The sequence below is a fragment of the Scomber japonicus genome, chromosome 8, assembly GCF_027409825.1.
Source record: "Scomber japonicus isolate fScoJap1 chromosome 8, fScoJap1.pri, whole genome shotgun sequence".
Classification (NCBI taxonomy): domain Eukaryota; kingdom Metazoa; phylum Chordata; class Actinopteri; order Scombriformes; family Scombridae; genus Scomber; species Scomber japonicus.
Window position 1 is genome coordinate 22,113,791 of NC_070585.1, and position 19,242 is coordinate 22,133,032.

The 19,242-nt window shown below is 37.7% G+C and overlaps 1 protein-coding gene across 1 annotated transcript; it reads left to right on the forward strand.

Moving 5' to 3' along the window:
- Nucleotides 1–3,816: 3,816 nt before the first annotated feature.
- Nucleotides 3,817–17,997, forward strand: LOC128362976 (solute carrier family 4 member 11-like). The gene is made up of 19 exons (XM_053323855.1): nucleotides 3,817–3,859; nucleotides 4,774–4,869; nucleotides 5,502–5,545; nucleotides 5,918–6,137; nucleotides 6,265–6,346; nucleotides 6,518–6,641; nucleotides 7,186–7,395; nucleotides 8,516–8,600; nucleotides 8,733–8,858; nucleotides 9,032–9,145; nucleotides 11,017–11,149; nucleotides 11,464–11,537; nucleotides 12,127–12,379; nucleotides 13,461–13,567; nucleotides 13,901–14,066; nucleotides 14,251–14,424; nucleotides 14,923–15,118; nucleotides 15,477–15,646; nucleotides 17,643–17,997. Exons 1-19 carry the CDS (start codon nucleotides 3,856–3,858, stop codon nucleotides 17,707–17,709), a joined length of 2,445 nt encoding a protein of 814 aa, XP_053179830.1. The 5' UTR covers nucleotides 3,817–3,855; the 3' UTR covers nucleotides 17,710–17,997.
- Nucleotides 17,998–19,242: the final 1,245 nt, after the last annotated feature.

Here is a 19,242-nt window from a genome sequence, read left to right on the forward strand (position 1 = left end):
GTTGAAGTGGAATGAGCTGTAGTTCCTCCTTCCTGTTATTTGCTTTATTCCAATATATGAATGTGTACATTGCCACTGAAAGTACACACATTGTTCATGGTACAACTGATTTAAAATTCAGTCTTCCAAAAGGGTGATTGAGCTTAAACAGCATGTGTGAGAGTGTTATCTATTTGATAGCATAGCACTGAATAAATATTTTACTACTATGGCAAATCTGAAGTAACTTTGTATTTAAAAGAAAAGTTGCAGAGCCCACTAAAAACTTCTGAAGAACATCATGTCTCTTCTGCCTTGATGATTTGACCTTGTACAGTTCAGCACAGGAGAGTTTTCAGCTTTGTAGCGAGTTGTTTCTAGAGAACCAACATGTATTCTTCTGTTTCCTAAAGCTCAAGGACATCCTCTGCTCACAGATAAAAGGGTGGAAGTAGTTACTAAAACATGTCTTATTCAATTTTAAGTCAGCCTCGTTTATCCAATGAGAAAGTGGTATTAATAGAGCAGAGTTTCATTATCTTAGGGTTAAAGAACTGTAAGATATGAATTTTAGATTTGAAAATTGAGATTAAAATTCAACTGGTGATTCATATATTCAAGGACCATGGAAACATAGCAAGCTAACAACTATACAACTATTTTAATAATTTATTACATTTTGAGTCAGTCCTTAAAGAAAAAATACCAATATACTGAAGTTACAGCTTCTTAAATGTGAATATTTTCTGGTTTCTTTACTTTTCAACTGCTGGTCCGGACAAAACAAGACATTTGAGGTTGTACCTTTTGTTTTGATAAAACCTGTGATTGACATTTTCTTAATTTTCTGTCATTTTATACACCAAATGAATAATCAAGAAATTGAGAAAATAATCAAGAGATGAATCAATGATAATCATAATCATTAGTTGCAGCCCTAATCAGCATGCCAACATACTCAAAATGACAATGCTAACATGCTAATGTTTAGCAGGTATAATGTTTACCATGTTCACATCTTAGTTTAGCATATTGGCATGCTAATATTTGCTAATTAGCACTAAACACAAATTACAAGTTGATGGGAATGTGATTAGTTTTGCATTTATTTGAGTATAAACCAAAACATTGTACAAACTAATATTTTGGTCAAGTAGTAACCAAAGTTATTACAATGAATCCTGAGGGAGCATTAATGTGTGCTACTGTTGAATAGAAATCACGAAAAAAAGTATTATTTATATTGTCTGATGCACATTTTTAATCTCTAGAACATCAACAAAAACAATTATCTTACAATGAATCAATACAACTAAAGTTAAAAGGTAAACCTCTTTTGCAGTAGCTCACAAGCTAGGTCGGGGGGTTCAGAATGGAGACTATTTTGAGTAGTTGTTTTGGTGTCATAGTCACAGCGCTGCTTGCGGAAAAACTCCAGGCTTGACTTACAACAGTCTCTGTAACTGTCAGTTTGCTCTGTAAGGAAGAGGAAGTCAGTCCGCCTGCTGACAGGAAACTACCGTAACCCACAGGCCCACAGAAAGGTTGTAAAATATTTCTACTGCAGCAGTCCATACTAACTGAACAGTGACTGGTAGAGCAGACTAACTTCCAAATTTCCCACACTGGTTGTCCTGTCAGCTTTTATATGGAGCATAAATGTAATTGGTCTTCATACAGTTTTAGTGTTGGAAATGATAAGAAAAGTGGTCAGCGACTGGCTGAGTGACTATTGTTGATCATGCTGCTGATAAGATAAAGCTGAGAGTATTTATTCTTAAACTTGACCTTTATCTTTATGAGGCAAGACTGTAAAGGTCTCAATGAAGCAGACAAAATCATCCCCTAACACACTCTGCGGTGGTACAAACAGCTTATTGTATGAGCTGTGAAGCACCCTGGTGTCTGTGCAGACTCCTGTGAAGTGGAGGAGGCCTGGGAATGTTCTGTCTAATCTGCTCTGAGATATAGCCTCTCTCGGTAGCCCCTGGAGCCAAACTCTGCCTCAGGCAAGGAAAAAGCTCATCTGTACAGCTGCAGCAGCGTCTCAGAGATACATGACTGCCTATACAAACATTAGACACAGCTGGCGTCAGATTTTTGTTGTAACTGAGAGTGAGAGGATCTTTTTCCAGCTTCTTAATAGTGTTGTTTTTATTGTCCTCCTCAGCATGTCACTTTCTATAGCCATTTTCTATTGTATATTGTGTCGCCTCACTTTAAAGATCTTAAATGTCTTACCAACTCTGTCAGTTTTAAAATTTTATTAGAGTGCTGTATGTTTAGCAACAAAAATCAATCACTGTGTGCAGTGGGAGCAGCTGCAGGAACAGATTTCCACAGAGCAGAAAGCTGGTTTTCTCACTTGTTATATGAGAGCCACTGTTGCATAGGGCAGAAGCAACAGGGTCAAACTGTGTCAGTCCACAAAGAGTCCAGTTTCACACAGTTTTAGCACCATGTGCTGGTCGGTTTAACTGTGTCAAACGTCTACATCAAAACATAGTGAACAGTGGGTATGCAATGTAGGGATATCAGTGTGTTCATTCATGTGTTAAAGTCCTGCCGTCTCTCCTACACAGCAGACACCATAAAGAACGTTTCTAACAGTGTGAATCAATCTTTTTTTTAATTGGCCTAAAGGTAGTCACATTTTATACCCTTCTAAGTTTAAAATACTGGAATCAGCCTGTAAAATACTCACCAAGTTAAAGCTGCAATAATCTACATTTGTATAATAACAATATATGTGTAATGTGAAAGATGTCATTCATAGTGAAGATGGCAGGAATTATCATCCGAACTCTGCAGTTCCACTCTACAGAGCATTTTAGTGTCTTTCTGCTCATTGTTTTGATTTTATAGTCAACAACGTTACGGTTTGGTTAACTTTCACAGCTCTCACCAGTGTCATTTCCAGCAGCATCAGCAGTCGCAGACTGTTTTCAGTTAAAAAAAAAACTTTGATAAAAGCATATCAGCAGACTAAGCTTGCTTAGTCCAAAAGAATGCAAATTGTTTGCTTGATGTGTAGAGACACAACTGTTTCCTAAGAGGTTTGTCATATCATTTTTATTAAGTGACAATATATGTCTGTGCTGTGCTAAAAACTTGTTCCACTGCCCCCAAGTGGCACAAAAATGTATTTCCACCCAGAAATGTGTTTTTCTTGTTTGAGCTTCACTGTGCAGAATGATGAGTTTGACACCAGAAGCTGTTTTGACATTCATCTGTTGAAAGTGGAGCATTTTTTTGTGCTCACCTTCAATCTCCGTTTAACACATGTACCCACAAACATTTTTTGTGTCATCACAACTAGTTTGGAGCCAATCATGGTTCAGTATAGAACTTACACAAGTGTGATGTGAAAACTTGAAGCCTGCACTGCACAAACACTGAGAATAGATGTTTCATTGAAGTAGAAGACATCCCACAGTTAAACTTCAGAGATAAAATATATTTTCAAAGATTGAGTGAATTAGATTCTGTATTTTTCAATGATGGAGGAGGAGCAGATGTTATTTAAACAATTGTAACGAGGCAACTGAACTTTTATGGCATAAAACCATAAAAGAAAGAAATTATTATTCAAAGCAGAGTGTATTTAAAACTGTAGAGGGGGTATTTACATTTTTAATTTTCTGTACTCTGATATGACCCTCATAACTGTTTTTATTTCACATGATTAACATTTTCATAATGTGGTTGAAGTGCTAAAGAGCCTCTTTGTAAGTGGATACAAACCACTGCAGGAATAATGAAACACTTGATGTAAAATACTTAATCACAAAAAAAAATGGAAATGTCATGTTTTTTTTTCTCCCTGCAGAGGCTCCATCAGCCGGGAGGTCCAAGAATGGATATGTTTTCCAAGAGATGGGTTAGTAGCTGGAGTTATACATATGATCCCTACCTTGATTACTTTGCTCAGCATGGGTCCTGCTCCTTTCACGTACTAAATAAGATCTGCTTTGCAAACACACTGAAAACATTATTCAGGGTTTCCCCTTCAGGACACAGTACGAGGGGAGATTACAGCAGTTTTTCACATGGAAATGTATTGCAACAGTTATTTATGCTAATGCCAATGCTTCTCACTGATGATCTATTTCACATGCTGGTGAGCACAGCCAGTCCCTTTGCTGGTGTGTTGAGAGGTTAATTAATGGGTAAATAACGAGGCAGATGATCTCTGAGTCAATGATGGGAAGAGGGAATAATCATAGCACAAAGCTTTGCTCATAAAGGGTTAAGGTTAATTCTCTAATTCTTAGGCTGTTTCTTCTCCCCTCGTAAAACCTGTACCCGAGATGCCATATTTATCTTCTATAACAATGAAGGAATTTACGAGGAGCTGCTATTGTTATATTGCTTCAGGTCTGGTTTGAGGGGGATTTTTTAATGGGTCCCCCTCTCTCTCTCTCTCTCTCTCTCTCTCTCTCTCTCTCTCTCTCTCTCCCTCTCCCTCTCTCTCCCTCTCTCTCTCTCTCTTGCTGTGTGCTTGTCAACAGATGGCGAAGTGGTGGGAGGGCAAAATAAATTGTCCCCTACTGGAGACACTGTTAATGTGACTAGCAAAGCATTGTAACCTTGATACAAAGAACAGTTTTATCTCACAACAAGGCTGCAAATGACGTTGTTTGGCTGATCTATGAAAACGTCTTAAATATTACTGGTTATTTTATGTGATTCACTCAATTTTATCAAAGCATAACTGCAAAATCTGCTATTCTCACAAGAAACAGTGTCACATATGAACTGAGACTTGGCTCTGATCATCTATTTAATCCACAGAGCTGCAGGATGGGGAACAGGAGGATTATGGGCAGGATTCACCTGTCACTCACAAGGATCACAACTATGACAACCAAATCCAGATCAGTGCGTCAGGTGTGTTAAAATGAGTTCAATGTTATGTGTGTGGTGCCATTTATATTAGAAATACAAAGGATTAGCTCATTACAATGTGCAGCAATACAGGTTATGTTTAACTTGATGTTTTTTTAAAGGGCCATTATAGTGACTTTCATTGTCTGGGAATAATTTGCTGCCTCTGCAATTAGGAAATCATGTGTGTCGGCTCTCATTTCCTGAGTCAGGACAACTGAGACCGAGTTCATGGACATGAGCTGGCAGCTAGTGCTCCTTATTAACTATTAATACTATAGAGAAGTGAAACTATAGAAATATGAAGTGAGTGGGCAGTAGAGCATGGATAATGTGCTGGAGACTGAGTCTGAGAGCAATTACAGTGTGTTCACATAAAGATATTGTGAGTTTAAGTGCAAATGCAAAATCAGTGACATCTTTTAAATCACGTCCTTAAACCTACTTGCAAAGAAGCATTTCATTCATTGTTTATATATCTTCTTTTACTACATTTTGGGTATTTTATTCTCTTTCTTTAATTGCTGCATTTACTTTGTAAAGCACTTCATAATTATTTTTAAAGATGTTATATAAATAACGTTTATTATTAGTCTATTATTTGTTATAAATGTACACGTTGCTTTCATTCACAGATCCTGAAGGCCCTGGGTTTGGGCTTTTAAACACAACAAGAAAAGTAAGATCTGTTTTTCCAGTCATTCTTCCATTGACACGACGACAGAAAAAGAAGCATTTTGCATTTCTTTAACTTTTTTTATGCTGAATTTGCAGCCCAGAAAAGATCAATCCATTATTTCTAGCAGTTCTTTCTAATGTATGTTTCAAAGCTTGCCTCTACATTTCTATCCAGTTCACTGTTGACTGAGAACTGTGATAAATGATAAATAAAGTGTCTGCAGTAAGACATGTGGGGATTTAGTGCTGCTGTTTGGCACTGTAAGAAAATCACAAAGTGAACCTTTAACTTTTCATCTGTTTGGACAACTTTGCTTTACCAGCAATCAAACTTCCCTTTCACTTCAGTTTTTCCTGCTTTGTCTCTCACCAGTATGTGAAGCCAATGAACTTCCAGGATGAAGTTCGTGCCCACAGAGACCTGGACAGCTTCCTGGCCGAGGCAAGCATCCTCTTGGATGAGAAAGCTGCTACTCTGGATGAGGTCCTGAGACGAATGTTAACCCACGTGGCGGAGGACGGACACGGGGGCTATGATGTGGACGTGGTCATGAACTCGCTGTTCACAGACGCAGGAGGGAAGGAGTGTAACGGTAAGCACAAATGAAATGAGCAATATTAGGTACTGGTGATTTAGTTTATATACTGTTACCTCTAGATATATAAAAGCTATCTTGACTAGTCATTTGTTTGTGTTTATTGTTATTTATGCTCCCACAGTTCACCTTCTGTCAGAGACCATTCAGGGTGTGACTGCTACTTCCACTGGCATTCGTTACCAACAGTCCTGGCTTTGTATTCTGTAAGTTCATCTCCAATAAGATTTATGTGCAGTCTTTAATTGACTAGTTCTTTCAGGGTCCAGCTCAGTACATGCATTTTTTTTTGTCTTGGAAAATCTCTGTCAATTTGATGATGACTTGATCGATGCTGATACAGGGGCGCATTCATTTATCATTTTTCTATCAATCAGCTCTAATGTGAGGACACTACAGAGACGTCACATCTGTATTGCCCGTCTGGAGAGGCCGCAGAATTGGGGAGTCAACTGCTGTGAAGCTCGATATGTTGTCCTCATCCTGGCTCCTCCTAGAACGGTAAGGTGCAGGTCTTCCATACAGTTATTTAATGAGTTAGTTTATATTTTTTGGAACAAGTGGTTCGCTTGAGGAAGAAGACTTATAGTGTTAAATTTGAAGTTTTTAAAAATGTCACCCATACCCTCATCCTTTCTGCTACTCTTGGCAAAAATACTATAAAGTGAAAAAACATCCAATTTTCATTATGAGATCATTAATACTATGATATAAAATACATGTATTATTCCTTATTACATTATATCACCAAAATTAATATATTTCATACTCTACACAAACACAAAATGTCTCTACAAGATTTCATGAAAACATTTATATTTATAAATATTTCGAACCAAAGTAGTGGATAGACCGATTAACAGATAGCCATCCATTGAGCAATGCTGCTTGCATAGCTAAAAAGGATATTAAGTGTGCCATTTGGTAGGAGTTAGCCTAAAAATGCAAATTAGTGATGTAATACATCAAACATCCAGGCACAATCACACATCTTGCTATATATTTTTGGATCTGTCAAACTTCTCTTTAACATCATCCTTTGCAGAAAAGCACCAAGACGGCCATCGAACTCGGCAGAACATTTGCCACAATGTTCTCCGACATTTCCTTCAGACAGAAGCTTCTGGAGGCCAAGACGCAGGAGGAATTCAAACAAGAGCTGGTCTACCAGCGACAACAGCTATCCATAATCACTGAGAAGCCAGAAGTAGAGGAGGTGGAGGACTCCGATCCACGTAAAGGGAAACCACTTAAGGTGTGGAAAGACTAAAAGTTCATGCACTGCTCTGACAGCAGCTCGTTGGTTCTGTGCTATCATAAAAATATCAGTAAGAGGTTATACGACAAACACAGCTTTGGTGTTTTGTAAAATGTATTAAATAGTGGCAATACCCAAAAACATAAACCTGGAAAAGAAACACACCTCCATTCAGCAAAGGATACTCTCTTATAAAACCAACATTTAGATTCCCTACAGACTTTTAGGTTTCTCCACATGTGGAGACCACCCTTGTGTTTTCCAACTCCATCCAGGCATATAAAGATGCGGTGTAGTAAAATGAAGTAGTTGAGCCAGATTATCTGATTATCCTGTTTCCACACTTTATCAGCCCGGCCGGAGGAATGAGAGGCAGCTGGGCAACAGACTAAAAAAGCTGCCAGGTCTGCCATGGATCTGGCAGCAGAATGTGTGCAGCCCCATGTAATGATAAAGTACTTCATTATGTCCAGTGTTTAAAATAAGAGGAAATGTGTGTGCTCAGCAGGGGTTTGGAAAGGAGGGAACACCTAAATACTGCCTCCAGAGAAAGCATGTATTTAGGTTGTAAAAGACCAAAGTTAACAAGAGGGTTTTAGTTCCACCTGATGGCCTGTTTAAGTTCAAAACAGCATTTAAATGTTGGTTTGTTTCCAAACCAGCTATTTACTTATTATTATATAATAGTAAAACAAGACAATGGACAATTTTAGACTAGGTTTCAGCATTTTATTATTTATATGCAAATTCTGTTTACCTTCACAATAATTGAGACACGGGATAAAACAAGTGTCACAGGAGGTTTTTATAAAACTGTAAATCTGGCAAAGATATACCCGTAGAACCCCAGAATATAAATATAGACCAGAAAATTTGCATGATACATCCCCTTTAAAACACATCTCAATGTACTTACTACGCTGCTCCACCAGCTGCTGGACACTTCGGTCAACAGCACATTCCATGCAAGTTTCAGTACAATTTCAATAAAAAAAAGTTTTTTATTCTACAGTCCCATTACAGGACTCTCAATCTAGCTATATGAAAGTATGTATGCTCCTTCCCTCCCACTGACTAACTGACTGTGTTCCTGACTGAATTGTCTTTTTCTTAACAGTGCAAAGATTTCTTCAAGGTCGGTTATGGAGTTTACAAGGACCTCCGTCGGAGACTTCCTCTCTACCCATCAGACTTCACAGATGGTATTACATTACCTTACAATGCTGCTTTTTTAGTGGGCACATGTTTTCATTCATTTGTTCTTTTTTAAAACCGTTTTTTTGGTTGGTTTAGTTTCTATATCTTAAATAACCCTTTGAATATAATTCATTAAGGTATAACAGGGAAGGACCGCTGTCTGCTGAAGTATACTACCACTGCCATTTTCCTCTACATCGCTATTCTGCTGCCTGCTATTGCCTTTGGCTCACTGAATGATGAAAGCACCAGGGGAGAGATAGGTATGGACCTGTCTGTCATTATTGTCTTTATCTGGAACATCCTGTTATACTACAATACAATTACTTCAATGGAAGTGTACCAAAGTATGCTGGAAATAAACCACAAAATAATGTGATTCAGATGTCAAATAGCTTTCACAAACACAAGTTTTTTTTTGTTTTCTTTTTGACAGATGTTCAGAAGACCATTGTTGGACAGAGCATTGGTGGAGTGATCTATTCTTTGTTTGCTGGCTCGCCACTTGTTATACCACTGACCACTGCACCATTGGCCATTTTCATAAGCGGTGTGTGTATTGAGTGCTATTTTTTTCTTTTAAAAGGGGATAGAAGCCATATTTGTAATAGGTGGATACATCTGTGGATCACATTAAAATAAACAAAGGAAAATTAGAAAAAAATAGAAAATTAGAAAAAATATTATACATAGAGTATAACAGGACAGGTTCCCATTTTATACTGTTCAAAACAATAGTCACATGTCAAAAGAAATACTGACATGTTTTTGTTGCTGTAATCATTCCTCCTGACCATTAACAGATGTTGCATAATGCATTTTCAATGAAAGTGAAAATATGAAAAAATGTATTTAAAAGTTTGCTTTACTAATGTGATGTTTCAGTCTTCCAAATTAGTCAAATCAAGTGTTTCTATTTTAGCCTCACTGTCTTTTTAGTGGCACATTCCCTTTTGTTACAATCAAGGTCTGACTGGGGACGAAATTCGGTCATGGCCATTTTCGTCTGGACCAGCCCCATTTTTCCCCACTTATGAGTTCCATAAAGCAATATCAGGCTATTTATAACATATAGGCTAAGACATATGTAGCCTATCAAGTTGACACCCTAAACAAAGGTGTACTTAAAGGGTTTCATTAAATAATGTAATAAATAAATAAATAGCCAAGAAAGGCCTAAAAGAAACCACAAGGGGCGCTCTTATTTTATTTGTTTGACAACTGATATCGGCAACCCAGATCTCAGTGGACTTGTGCTACAATTCATACTTTCACAAATAGTATAATACAATTATATGTCATGAATGTAATATATGATTAAGACATGCAATGCTGTCATCATGAAACAAAATATAGCCAAAACTTAATGTTCACACCGGACAGAAGCTTTCCTATGATGATCAAGAAATGTCAGAGCATTTATAGTTAGTCATCCGAACATTATGTTCACAGCTGATCTCATGTAATTTTAAATCAAAAATCAGGATCACTGGTATCCTCTGCCCTAAAAATAGATGTCTCAGGACCAAGTCAATATGCAACTGCTATCGTGATGTTATCAGCAGGATCAAACTGAAAACACAAATGAATACTTAAATATAAGTGGGTTATCTCTCCAACCTGAAACAGCAGCATAAAAGCAGCAATGAGAATAAGGCAGGAATGTAGGTAAATCAGTCTAGATTGATCTGTAAATGAATGTGGGTGACCCTTTACTGCCCACAGCCGCTTAATACTATATGAAAATCCTCCTTCAGTTCATTAAATCCATTCAACATCTGAATGCACCAGAATGGATATGATGATAAATCCGCAGAGAACTAATGTGCCAGAGCGCAGTGCTGTTATGCACAGTGTTTCAGTTTAACTGGTGACTTTCACGTAGGCTAAGCTAATTGTAGTTTTTGAATACATACTCATCAGTGTTTAATATATATGTTACATTAACCATTTAAGTCAAACTATGTTCAGAAGACTCATGCATTCACCTATCCTAACGTATCTTGTAACGTGAGAAAGTCACCACTTAACACGGTCACCAGTTAAACCAAATGAATGATTATAGCCAGCAAATGCTCACATGGGTGCCTGACTGTCTAAAGTGAGAAATCTCCGTCTGTTTGTATGTATGTATGTCCTTCACAAGTCTTGAGAGCCGTTCCAACCTACGCTTTACCTGGAAGGTGTATTGCTGGAAGTGTAGTGTGTAGTGAGAAGTTGTGTGGATTGGGGGTTCTTATATATAATACATTGTAAACAACATTGCTTATGCTTCTTCTGCACATGGAGCCAACAAGCAGAAATACAGACAGCACCGCTCTGCAAATTGTAGTATAGACCAAGCAGTGCAAGAGGAGATGAGTGAAATAGTTGTTAATCCTAATGTGCCTGTGTCTGTGTGTTTTTATGTATGTTCTATAGTGATCAGGGGCATCTGCGATGACTATGACCTTGACTTTGATTCCTTCTATGCCTGCATCGGTTTATGGAACAGTTTGTTCCTCATCCTTGGAGGCCTATTCAATGTCAGCCTGCTGATGAAACTGTTCAAACGGTGAATACACAACACCTCTTTCAAATATTTGTTACTATGACATATCACAGACAGAAGCCCCCATACTTGCAACATTTTTTTTTAATCTACTTAAATACTGAACAGTGAGGCCAAGCACTAAAGTGAGGTCACTGATAAGAAAAGACAAATTTGTTATGACTTCCTGTTTTCAGCCATAGTCATCAAGACTCTTGTTATCTTCACCATCATTTCCCCTTGAATTGGTTGTTATGGCTGTGCTGGCATGAAAAAAACTTGTTTTGATAAAACATGAATGATCACACCATGGCTTCTTTATTTCCATTATCTCCCAGCTCAACAGAAGAAGTCATTGCATTGTTCATCTCCATTGCATTTGTTGGGGATGCAGTGAAAGGCACCGTCAAAAGTAAGTCAAATCAAGGTCAAACTATGTTTAACGTGTTTTGAATGCTTCTCCTGCAGAGCAATTTTACTTCACTGTAGGGGTATGTCTAACATCATCCTGTCTACAATTTGTTATAAGTACTGTAGCCTGGAAAATCTACAAATCCATCATACAGTCTTTAGAGGAACAACAAGCATGAAATCAAACTAGAACCCCTGTGTATTGTGTTATAATGCTAATGTGCTGTAGTCTTTCACATTACTTCTGTTTATTTCTTTTTCACAAGAGTTCGTCACAGGAAAGTAAAGAGCTTTCTTCTTTCCTCTGTGAGCCTAAGGCTGTTGTATGCTGCAACTAAACTACACCAAACTGAATGCAGCGCAATACCTGAATGCTTGAATGTGCTTACATGCAGTGCACTGTCTGAAAGAATGACAATGTAAAAGAGAGTTATATTGAAAAAGTGGTACAATATGAATTTGAAGGAGTCATACTGCGGTTTAATGTGTCCTGTCCTAGAGAAAGAATATTTATGTTGGATCTTTTCTGGAAATACTCATTCTTGTCCCCAGTGTCATTTTTTCTTTCTGCTTTCCTCCACACTTCCCAGTTTTTCAGCACTTCTACCACGGGCCCATACTGGCTACCACAAACAGCACGCTGGTGCTCCAGGAGATTACAGAGATTCTCGAGAAGATGAAGAACCAGACGCTTCATAATGAGACGGGACACACAGAAGGACATGCATCCGTCTTCCTGCCTGAGTCTCTGGTGTTGTGCACGAGAGAAAGGCCCATCCTCTGCCTGCTGCTCATGCTGGGGACTTTGTGGCTGGGTTATGCCCTCTACCTCATTAAGAGGAGGTACTTGCTTTATTTTACGGGTGCCTTAATTTTTTTTTTACTAATTTTGGAATACTTTTTGGGACATTTTACAGCCTACTGGTTACTTGCTTTAACACTTAAAGTTAATCTTGCTCCCACGACTTTCACATAAGAAAAAAGGACTTTTACATGTGATGGAGTATATTTAACATTGTGGTATTGCTACTTTTATTTAACCCTTACATACTGTTCAGGGTCAAATTTGACCCATTTTCACATCTGACATCAGTAAAAAAAAAAAAAATTAAAAGAAGGAAATATATTCAACACATATTCATCCAGAATATCAAATATGTTCATTCTTCACATTTAATATCTATTGTTGAAACAGTTTCTCCTGTCTCATGAAACATTAGTCCATTATATAGTGTTTACATATAGTTTTTTCCTCCATAAAAACTAAAGAATTAACTCTTTCTGTTGTCTGAAAGCTTAATTAAGGATTAATCTCACATTTATCTGTGACTGCTGAAGTTTTTCTGAATGATTTGTGGTTCAGAAGTTTTTTATTGAGTGTAATTATATGAGGAAATATTGTGACAGGTCAGAATATGAACAGTATGTGAGGGTTAAATAACGGATTAAGTATGAAGTTACAAGTAACAAAATTGGAGAACAGTATGTACAATAAGCTGCTTAAAATAGTACTTAAGTACTTGGGTGTAAAGTTAGTTTAGTTTCTCCCACTGCCTGTAGTAGCTGCATGTAAATGTACATATTGCAACTTGCATGAAACTTGATGGATCTGACAAAGAGGAAATGTTCACAACCCAAGAGTCAGGCACAAGGTTACAAATCTTGTACAATGTTTTGCACCCTTCAGGTATAATAATGTAATACAATAGGCGGGTAAATGTGACTCAGACATAGTACATTTCCACATCTGACTCCAGTGATGTCATCCTTCTTTCCCCTCAGCGGAAAACTTTCAGCATTTGACATGGATTATTTTTCAAGCTAAGAGACTAGCTCCTGTAAATATGGTAGTAATACTACCTGCAGGATGTATTACATCAGAGTTGCACCATATTGAAATATGTACTAATTCTTTTCCCCACAGCCCGTATCTGAATGGAAAAATCAGAGAGGTGGTGTCAGACTGCGCTTTGCCTATCTCTGTGGTGGTATTCTCCTTCATTGGCTCCTACCTTTTCCTTGATATACAGCGTGAGTACAGATCTCTCAAATAAAAGAACTGATAGAAGAGTTCTCTTGAGACTTGATGCAACAATTTTGGTACAGAGCACCTTTCACTCTTTATAAGTCCTCCATTGCAAAAACAAGGAAAATATATGCTTCCAGTGGGCTTTAAACCTAGTGTGGATTCTGGATCAATGTATGAAAGACACAGTTTCCTGTAAAAGAAAGCTTACCACCATCAAAGTTTCACTATTTCTTCTATATTTCTTTTATCAAGGGTGTGATGTCAACTTTTTGTAAAAAACTTGAGATGTCTATATTCTATTTTATGTTTTATCTTGTATGTTGCTATCTTGACAGTTCCTATGTTCAGTGTGCACGATGGCCCAATCTTCAAGTATCCTGCATTTGACAAGCTGACAGGAATGAACACACTAAGTGCTGTGGGGCTGGGTTTTCTCCTCGCATTGCTCATCTTCATAGACCAGAATATCGTCATTTCACTTACACATGTACCAGAACACAAGTAAGACCCTAATTTGTGTGTTTCAATTGCCAAATCATGTCAAGAAATGTACCAATCTACTTTTATGTTCTTTATCATCTGTAAACATCATCTCTGATGTTTCCATTTGAGGCTCATTAATAAGAATAGAAGTACTTTTGCCTGTTATTCACTGAAAACTCACTTGTGTGAATGTCTGTACCAGGCTGCTAAAAGGCACAGCATTCCATTGGGACTTAATGCTGACTGGCTTCATCAACATCCTCATGTCCTGTCTCGGGTTGCCATGGATGCACGCTGCCTTCCCACATTCCTCCCTACACGCCCGTCAGCTGGCCAAGGTGGAACAGCATGTAGAGAACGGACACCTCTACTCGACGTGAGTGAAGTTAAAACAAGGACGAAAAAAAGAAAACAAGCAAAGTTTTAAAAGACATTCAGTGTGCTTCTGAAAACAGCAGTTTGTCTAAATCCTCTAAAATAGGAGACAAAATGCTGACATCAAGGATTTAAACAGTTATTTAGTGACATTGACCTATCTAAATGAAGTTGGTACATTTATTTTAACTTGAGACATAAATATAAACCAACAGATCGAAGTTGGGTTTATTCTTCACAGCTCAAGTCACTTGCAGTTACTCTACTTTTTTTGTAACTGTTTCCACTTTTTTTGTGAAATGCTGAATACTTTTTCTTCTTTGAAGCCCCTCAGATGATTGGGATTAGGGGAAAAAAGCAAACATTACTTTATTTTAGGGTGTCAAAGGCTAAAAAAGTTGGGAAACAACACTCCATGGTAACTAATATGTTTTCTAGTCAGATAAGAAAGGTGCATGAATATCCTGACACTGTTCTTCTCTGCCTTTGTTCCCATCAGTATCGTCAGTGTAAAGGAAACACGTCTGACTTCACTTGTGGCCAACATCCTCATCGGCTTGTCCGCATTCATGCTGCCCATCCCTCTGCAGTGGATCCCCAAGCCTGTCCTCTACGGCCTCTTCCTCTACATCGCAGCCACTTCACTTGATGGGAACCAGATGGTGGACCGCATGGCCCTGTTGCTAAAGGAACAGGTGAGTGAGAAGGACATAAGAGACTGTGGTTTGATTGGTTGCCTGTTCGCTTGAATAAATTTCACATGGCAACAGCCCTTAAGATGAACTTCAGTATCAAGATATTATTAAAAACTGTGATTCAATGAGCAGAGAAAGCACAAAAACACGAACCAGAATTTAATTTGACCAAATATAGGGAAATCAGCAGGAAAAATGGGCATCTGTTTTACTTATGAGCTTGTAATTTATGCAGATACAACAGATGCATTTTCCACATATAAATCTTTTTTTATTACAGCTGCAATGTGCAAAATGTGAAGCAAAATGACACTTAAAGCAGCTTTTAAACATTTTGTACTCCCACTTCTCTGTGCAGACGTCCTATCCTCCCACGCACTACATTCGCCGGGTGCCTCAGAGGAAGGTCCACTGCTTCACAGGGCTGCAGATGATCCAGCTCATCATCCTGTGCGCCTTTGGGATGTATCCTCTGCCCTACATGAAGATGGTGTTCCCCCTCCTGATGATCCTGCTTGTCCCTATCAGGTAAGATGACCCAGGCCAACAGGACACAGTTGTCCAAAAAAACTCATGATATTCCTTTCACAGCAATGCTTCTCTGATTATGTATTTTGTACTCTTGATATTTATTGTATCTCATTATTTTATGGAAATGTAATATTTAGATCAAATTTTGTACAGTAGAATAATAGTTGCTATTGCCTATTAATACTGACTTTTTGAAGTGAATTTGAACCGGAAAATGAGATACTAATCACCACCTGATTATTTATAGTCACACCTAATGGCAATCCAGCACAGGGCATTCTGATGAAACAACATGCAATATGCGTAGTGTGCGCTTTTTGTTTTGATTTAATCTGTTAATAAAATGTGTCACTCCTAATATCCTGGTGTGCGCTGGAATATAAGAAGGTTTCCAGGGAGCAGAGTGGTGTCATGGAAACCAACACAGTACTTAGAGTGTGTGCAAACACTTCTTTAAGTTAAAATCTAAGCTGTGATGTTTAAAAAGAGATGGTTCACCGATTCTGCACACCAAAATCAGTTTACTAATCAAACAGAGTTATTGAGCAGAGCAGTCCTATTCTGCCTGAAAACAGTTGGATAAAACCTTCTGCAGCTCTAGAGAAAACTTTTTACAGTCAGAAGAAAATAACATGATATCTGGGTTATCTTAGATTGGACTTGGAGACTATAAATTTAAATGGAAAGTCTTTTTAAACTGGGGATGTGGAATTTGAAAGAAACTACCATCACCACTGAAGGAGGAAAACATGCATTGACTTGAAAGTGAAGGAACACACATTTTCAGGGATTGACCCACACAAACGACTAAGTCATGATATATTTCACTCTGTTGCCTTGATTTTGATTATTTTTCCAAACATCTGCCCCCCCCCCAAATTATTAAACTGCTAAAGATTATAGCATAAAAACATTGTTTCTATTCATGTTTCGCATTACACTCAAATTATAAATTATAGTGACTAGGCAAGGCAAGGCAAGGCAGTTTTATTTATATAGCGCATTTCATACAAAATGGCAACTCAATGTGCTTTACATAGAACAGACATTTAACAGTAAGAATTAGAAATAAAAAAACATAAAAACATGCAATTTGAGAAATAAAAACCCAATAATAGTAAACATATGGATACAGAAAAATAGAAAGAGAGAGAAATAAAATACTAGAATAGAGCATTAAATATAAGATTGCAGCATAAAATAATGATTTGCTTTAAAATCATTAAAAGGACATAGATTGCAAATGTAAATTGCTTTGAAAAAGCTCAATCATAAGCACAGCACAAGAGAAGTGTTTTTAACCTGGATTTAAAAATGTTCACAGTTGGGGCTGATTTCAGTTCTGCTGGTAGTTTGCTCCAGTTGTGTGCAGCATAACAGCTAAAAGCTGCTTCACCATGTTTAGTTTGAACTCTGGGCTCAACTATCTGACCTGAGTCAGTAGATCTCAGAGCTATACTGGGTTTATATTCTACTAACATGTCATTTATGTATTCTGGACCTAAACCATTCAGTGATTAGTAGACCAGTAGCAGAACTTTAAAATCTATTCTATAGCTGACTGGGAGCCAGTGTAAAGACTTTAGAACTGGAGTAATGTGCTCTGATCTCTTTGTTCTGGTTAAAACTCGAGCTGCAGCGTTCTGAATGAGTTGCAGCTGTTTAATGCTTTTTTGTGGGAGTCCAGTCAGAAGACCATTGCAGTAGTCGAGTCTACTTGAGATGAAAGCATGAATCAACTTCTCCTAGTCTGTTTAAGACATAAAACCCTTCACTCTGGATATGTTCTTAAGCTGATAGAAGGCTGTTTTGGTGATTGATTTGATATGACTGCTGAAGGTCACTACATAACTACATAATTATCAATTTTGTATTTTGGTTGTTGACAAATTATTCAAATGTTTGTTCTTTGAAGGATTTTACCTTTTTAAATACTGTTTCAGGTAAACAGTACACTGACTGCATTATGTATTATCTCTCTGCTTTATCTCAGGACCAGTCTGCTCCCTAAAGTAATCGATGCTAAGTATCTGGACATCATGGACGCCCAGCACATGTAGAACAACAGCCGCAACCTTATGAGAAGATTAATTACCTCCAGTACAAGGGAAACGGACTCAGAAGGATTGATTGTTAATGACTGAATGAAGTGCATTTGGACTGCAAGATTTCAATGCAAGCACTCTGCTGGTGGCAAAAGTGGTCGGATGACCATTTACACCCCTCATTTGCTTTTTCATTTACCGTCAGTGTAGCTGACTTTAATATGTAACATTCCTACATTGTATTCAGCTATATTTTCTTCTGTTTTGCTTCTTTTCACATAAACACACAGGTTTAGTTAGGTCACTTTTGGGGTATTCACATAGACTTATATTCATCTACCGAGACGTACCCTAACTTTAACCGTATCACTACCTTCCTAACCCTAAACTTAACCACTGACCCAAAATAAACGTTTTACTAATTGGGACTTTTATCCTCAATTGCATAAGCCATCCTCAATACGCCGTTCTTAAGTCTGGTTTGCGTCCCTGAAAGTGACTTAAGTCGTACCCACTCATATACACAGACACACAAAAGTTTGTGCAGCTATTCTCATTACAACATTGTTTTGACTTCTATTCATTGTGGACAGCCTAACCCAAACCCTAACCCTATATTTTTAACCGTAAATAATTCATGCCAAATCCTAACCTTGACCTACTGTAACCTCAATTCACACCCCACCCCTAACCATAACCAGGATCTCAGAAATGACATTATATGGTCCCCATTAGGACTACTGGTTCTGACAAGGTTATTGTTTATACTGGAAAAGGTCCCAATGAGGTGATAAAAATGTGCACACACACACAGACATACATCTGTCTTGAACTGGTAACTGACAGGTGTATGAGTTAATGTCATAGACATTTTTTCTAATATTTAAAAAATGTAAATCATTTTAGGCATCATTTGTTTAATAGAGAGCTGCTTGGTTTGTGTCCTCCATGAGTTTCAAGTGTAACATTGATGAGATGATCTGGGGTATGGCAATTTCAGTGTAAGTAATTTCACCAACACAGAAAAGCCATTAATCATAAACTGACTGAAAAGGAATTCTTCCCTGTTAAACATGCAGAGTGGAGTGTTATCCTACATCAGTAAAGTTTTAATCAATCACACTGACGCCAGGTTTCCCAAGATTCATGTCCCATTCTTTTAGATGTGAAAAACTGCTACTTTTATTTTAAGTAGTCACATAACATGATAAAGTATGTTATTATGAAGGTAATGTGGAGAATAAACCAACTGTTGTAAAACAAATAAAGCCTTTTAAAGGAACTGAATAAATATTTCTCTTTATACTGCACCGATTCCACTTTTAAAGCAAAATACATCAATTCAATTTATAACATCACACACAACATCAGCACAATGCCACCCATACATGAGTGGAGAGGACTGGCACATGTAAAAGCTATTAAAGTTACATTCCCACCAATAGATGGCAGTAGAAGCTCACCATCTGAGATCAGGTTCAGCTGATGACATATGTGAACTCCCCAGTACATTACAGAAAAAAATGAGCATGATTTTTATCATTAGGA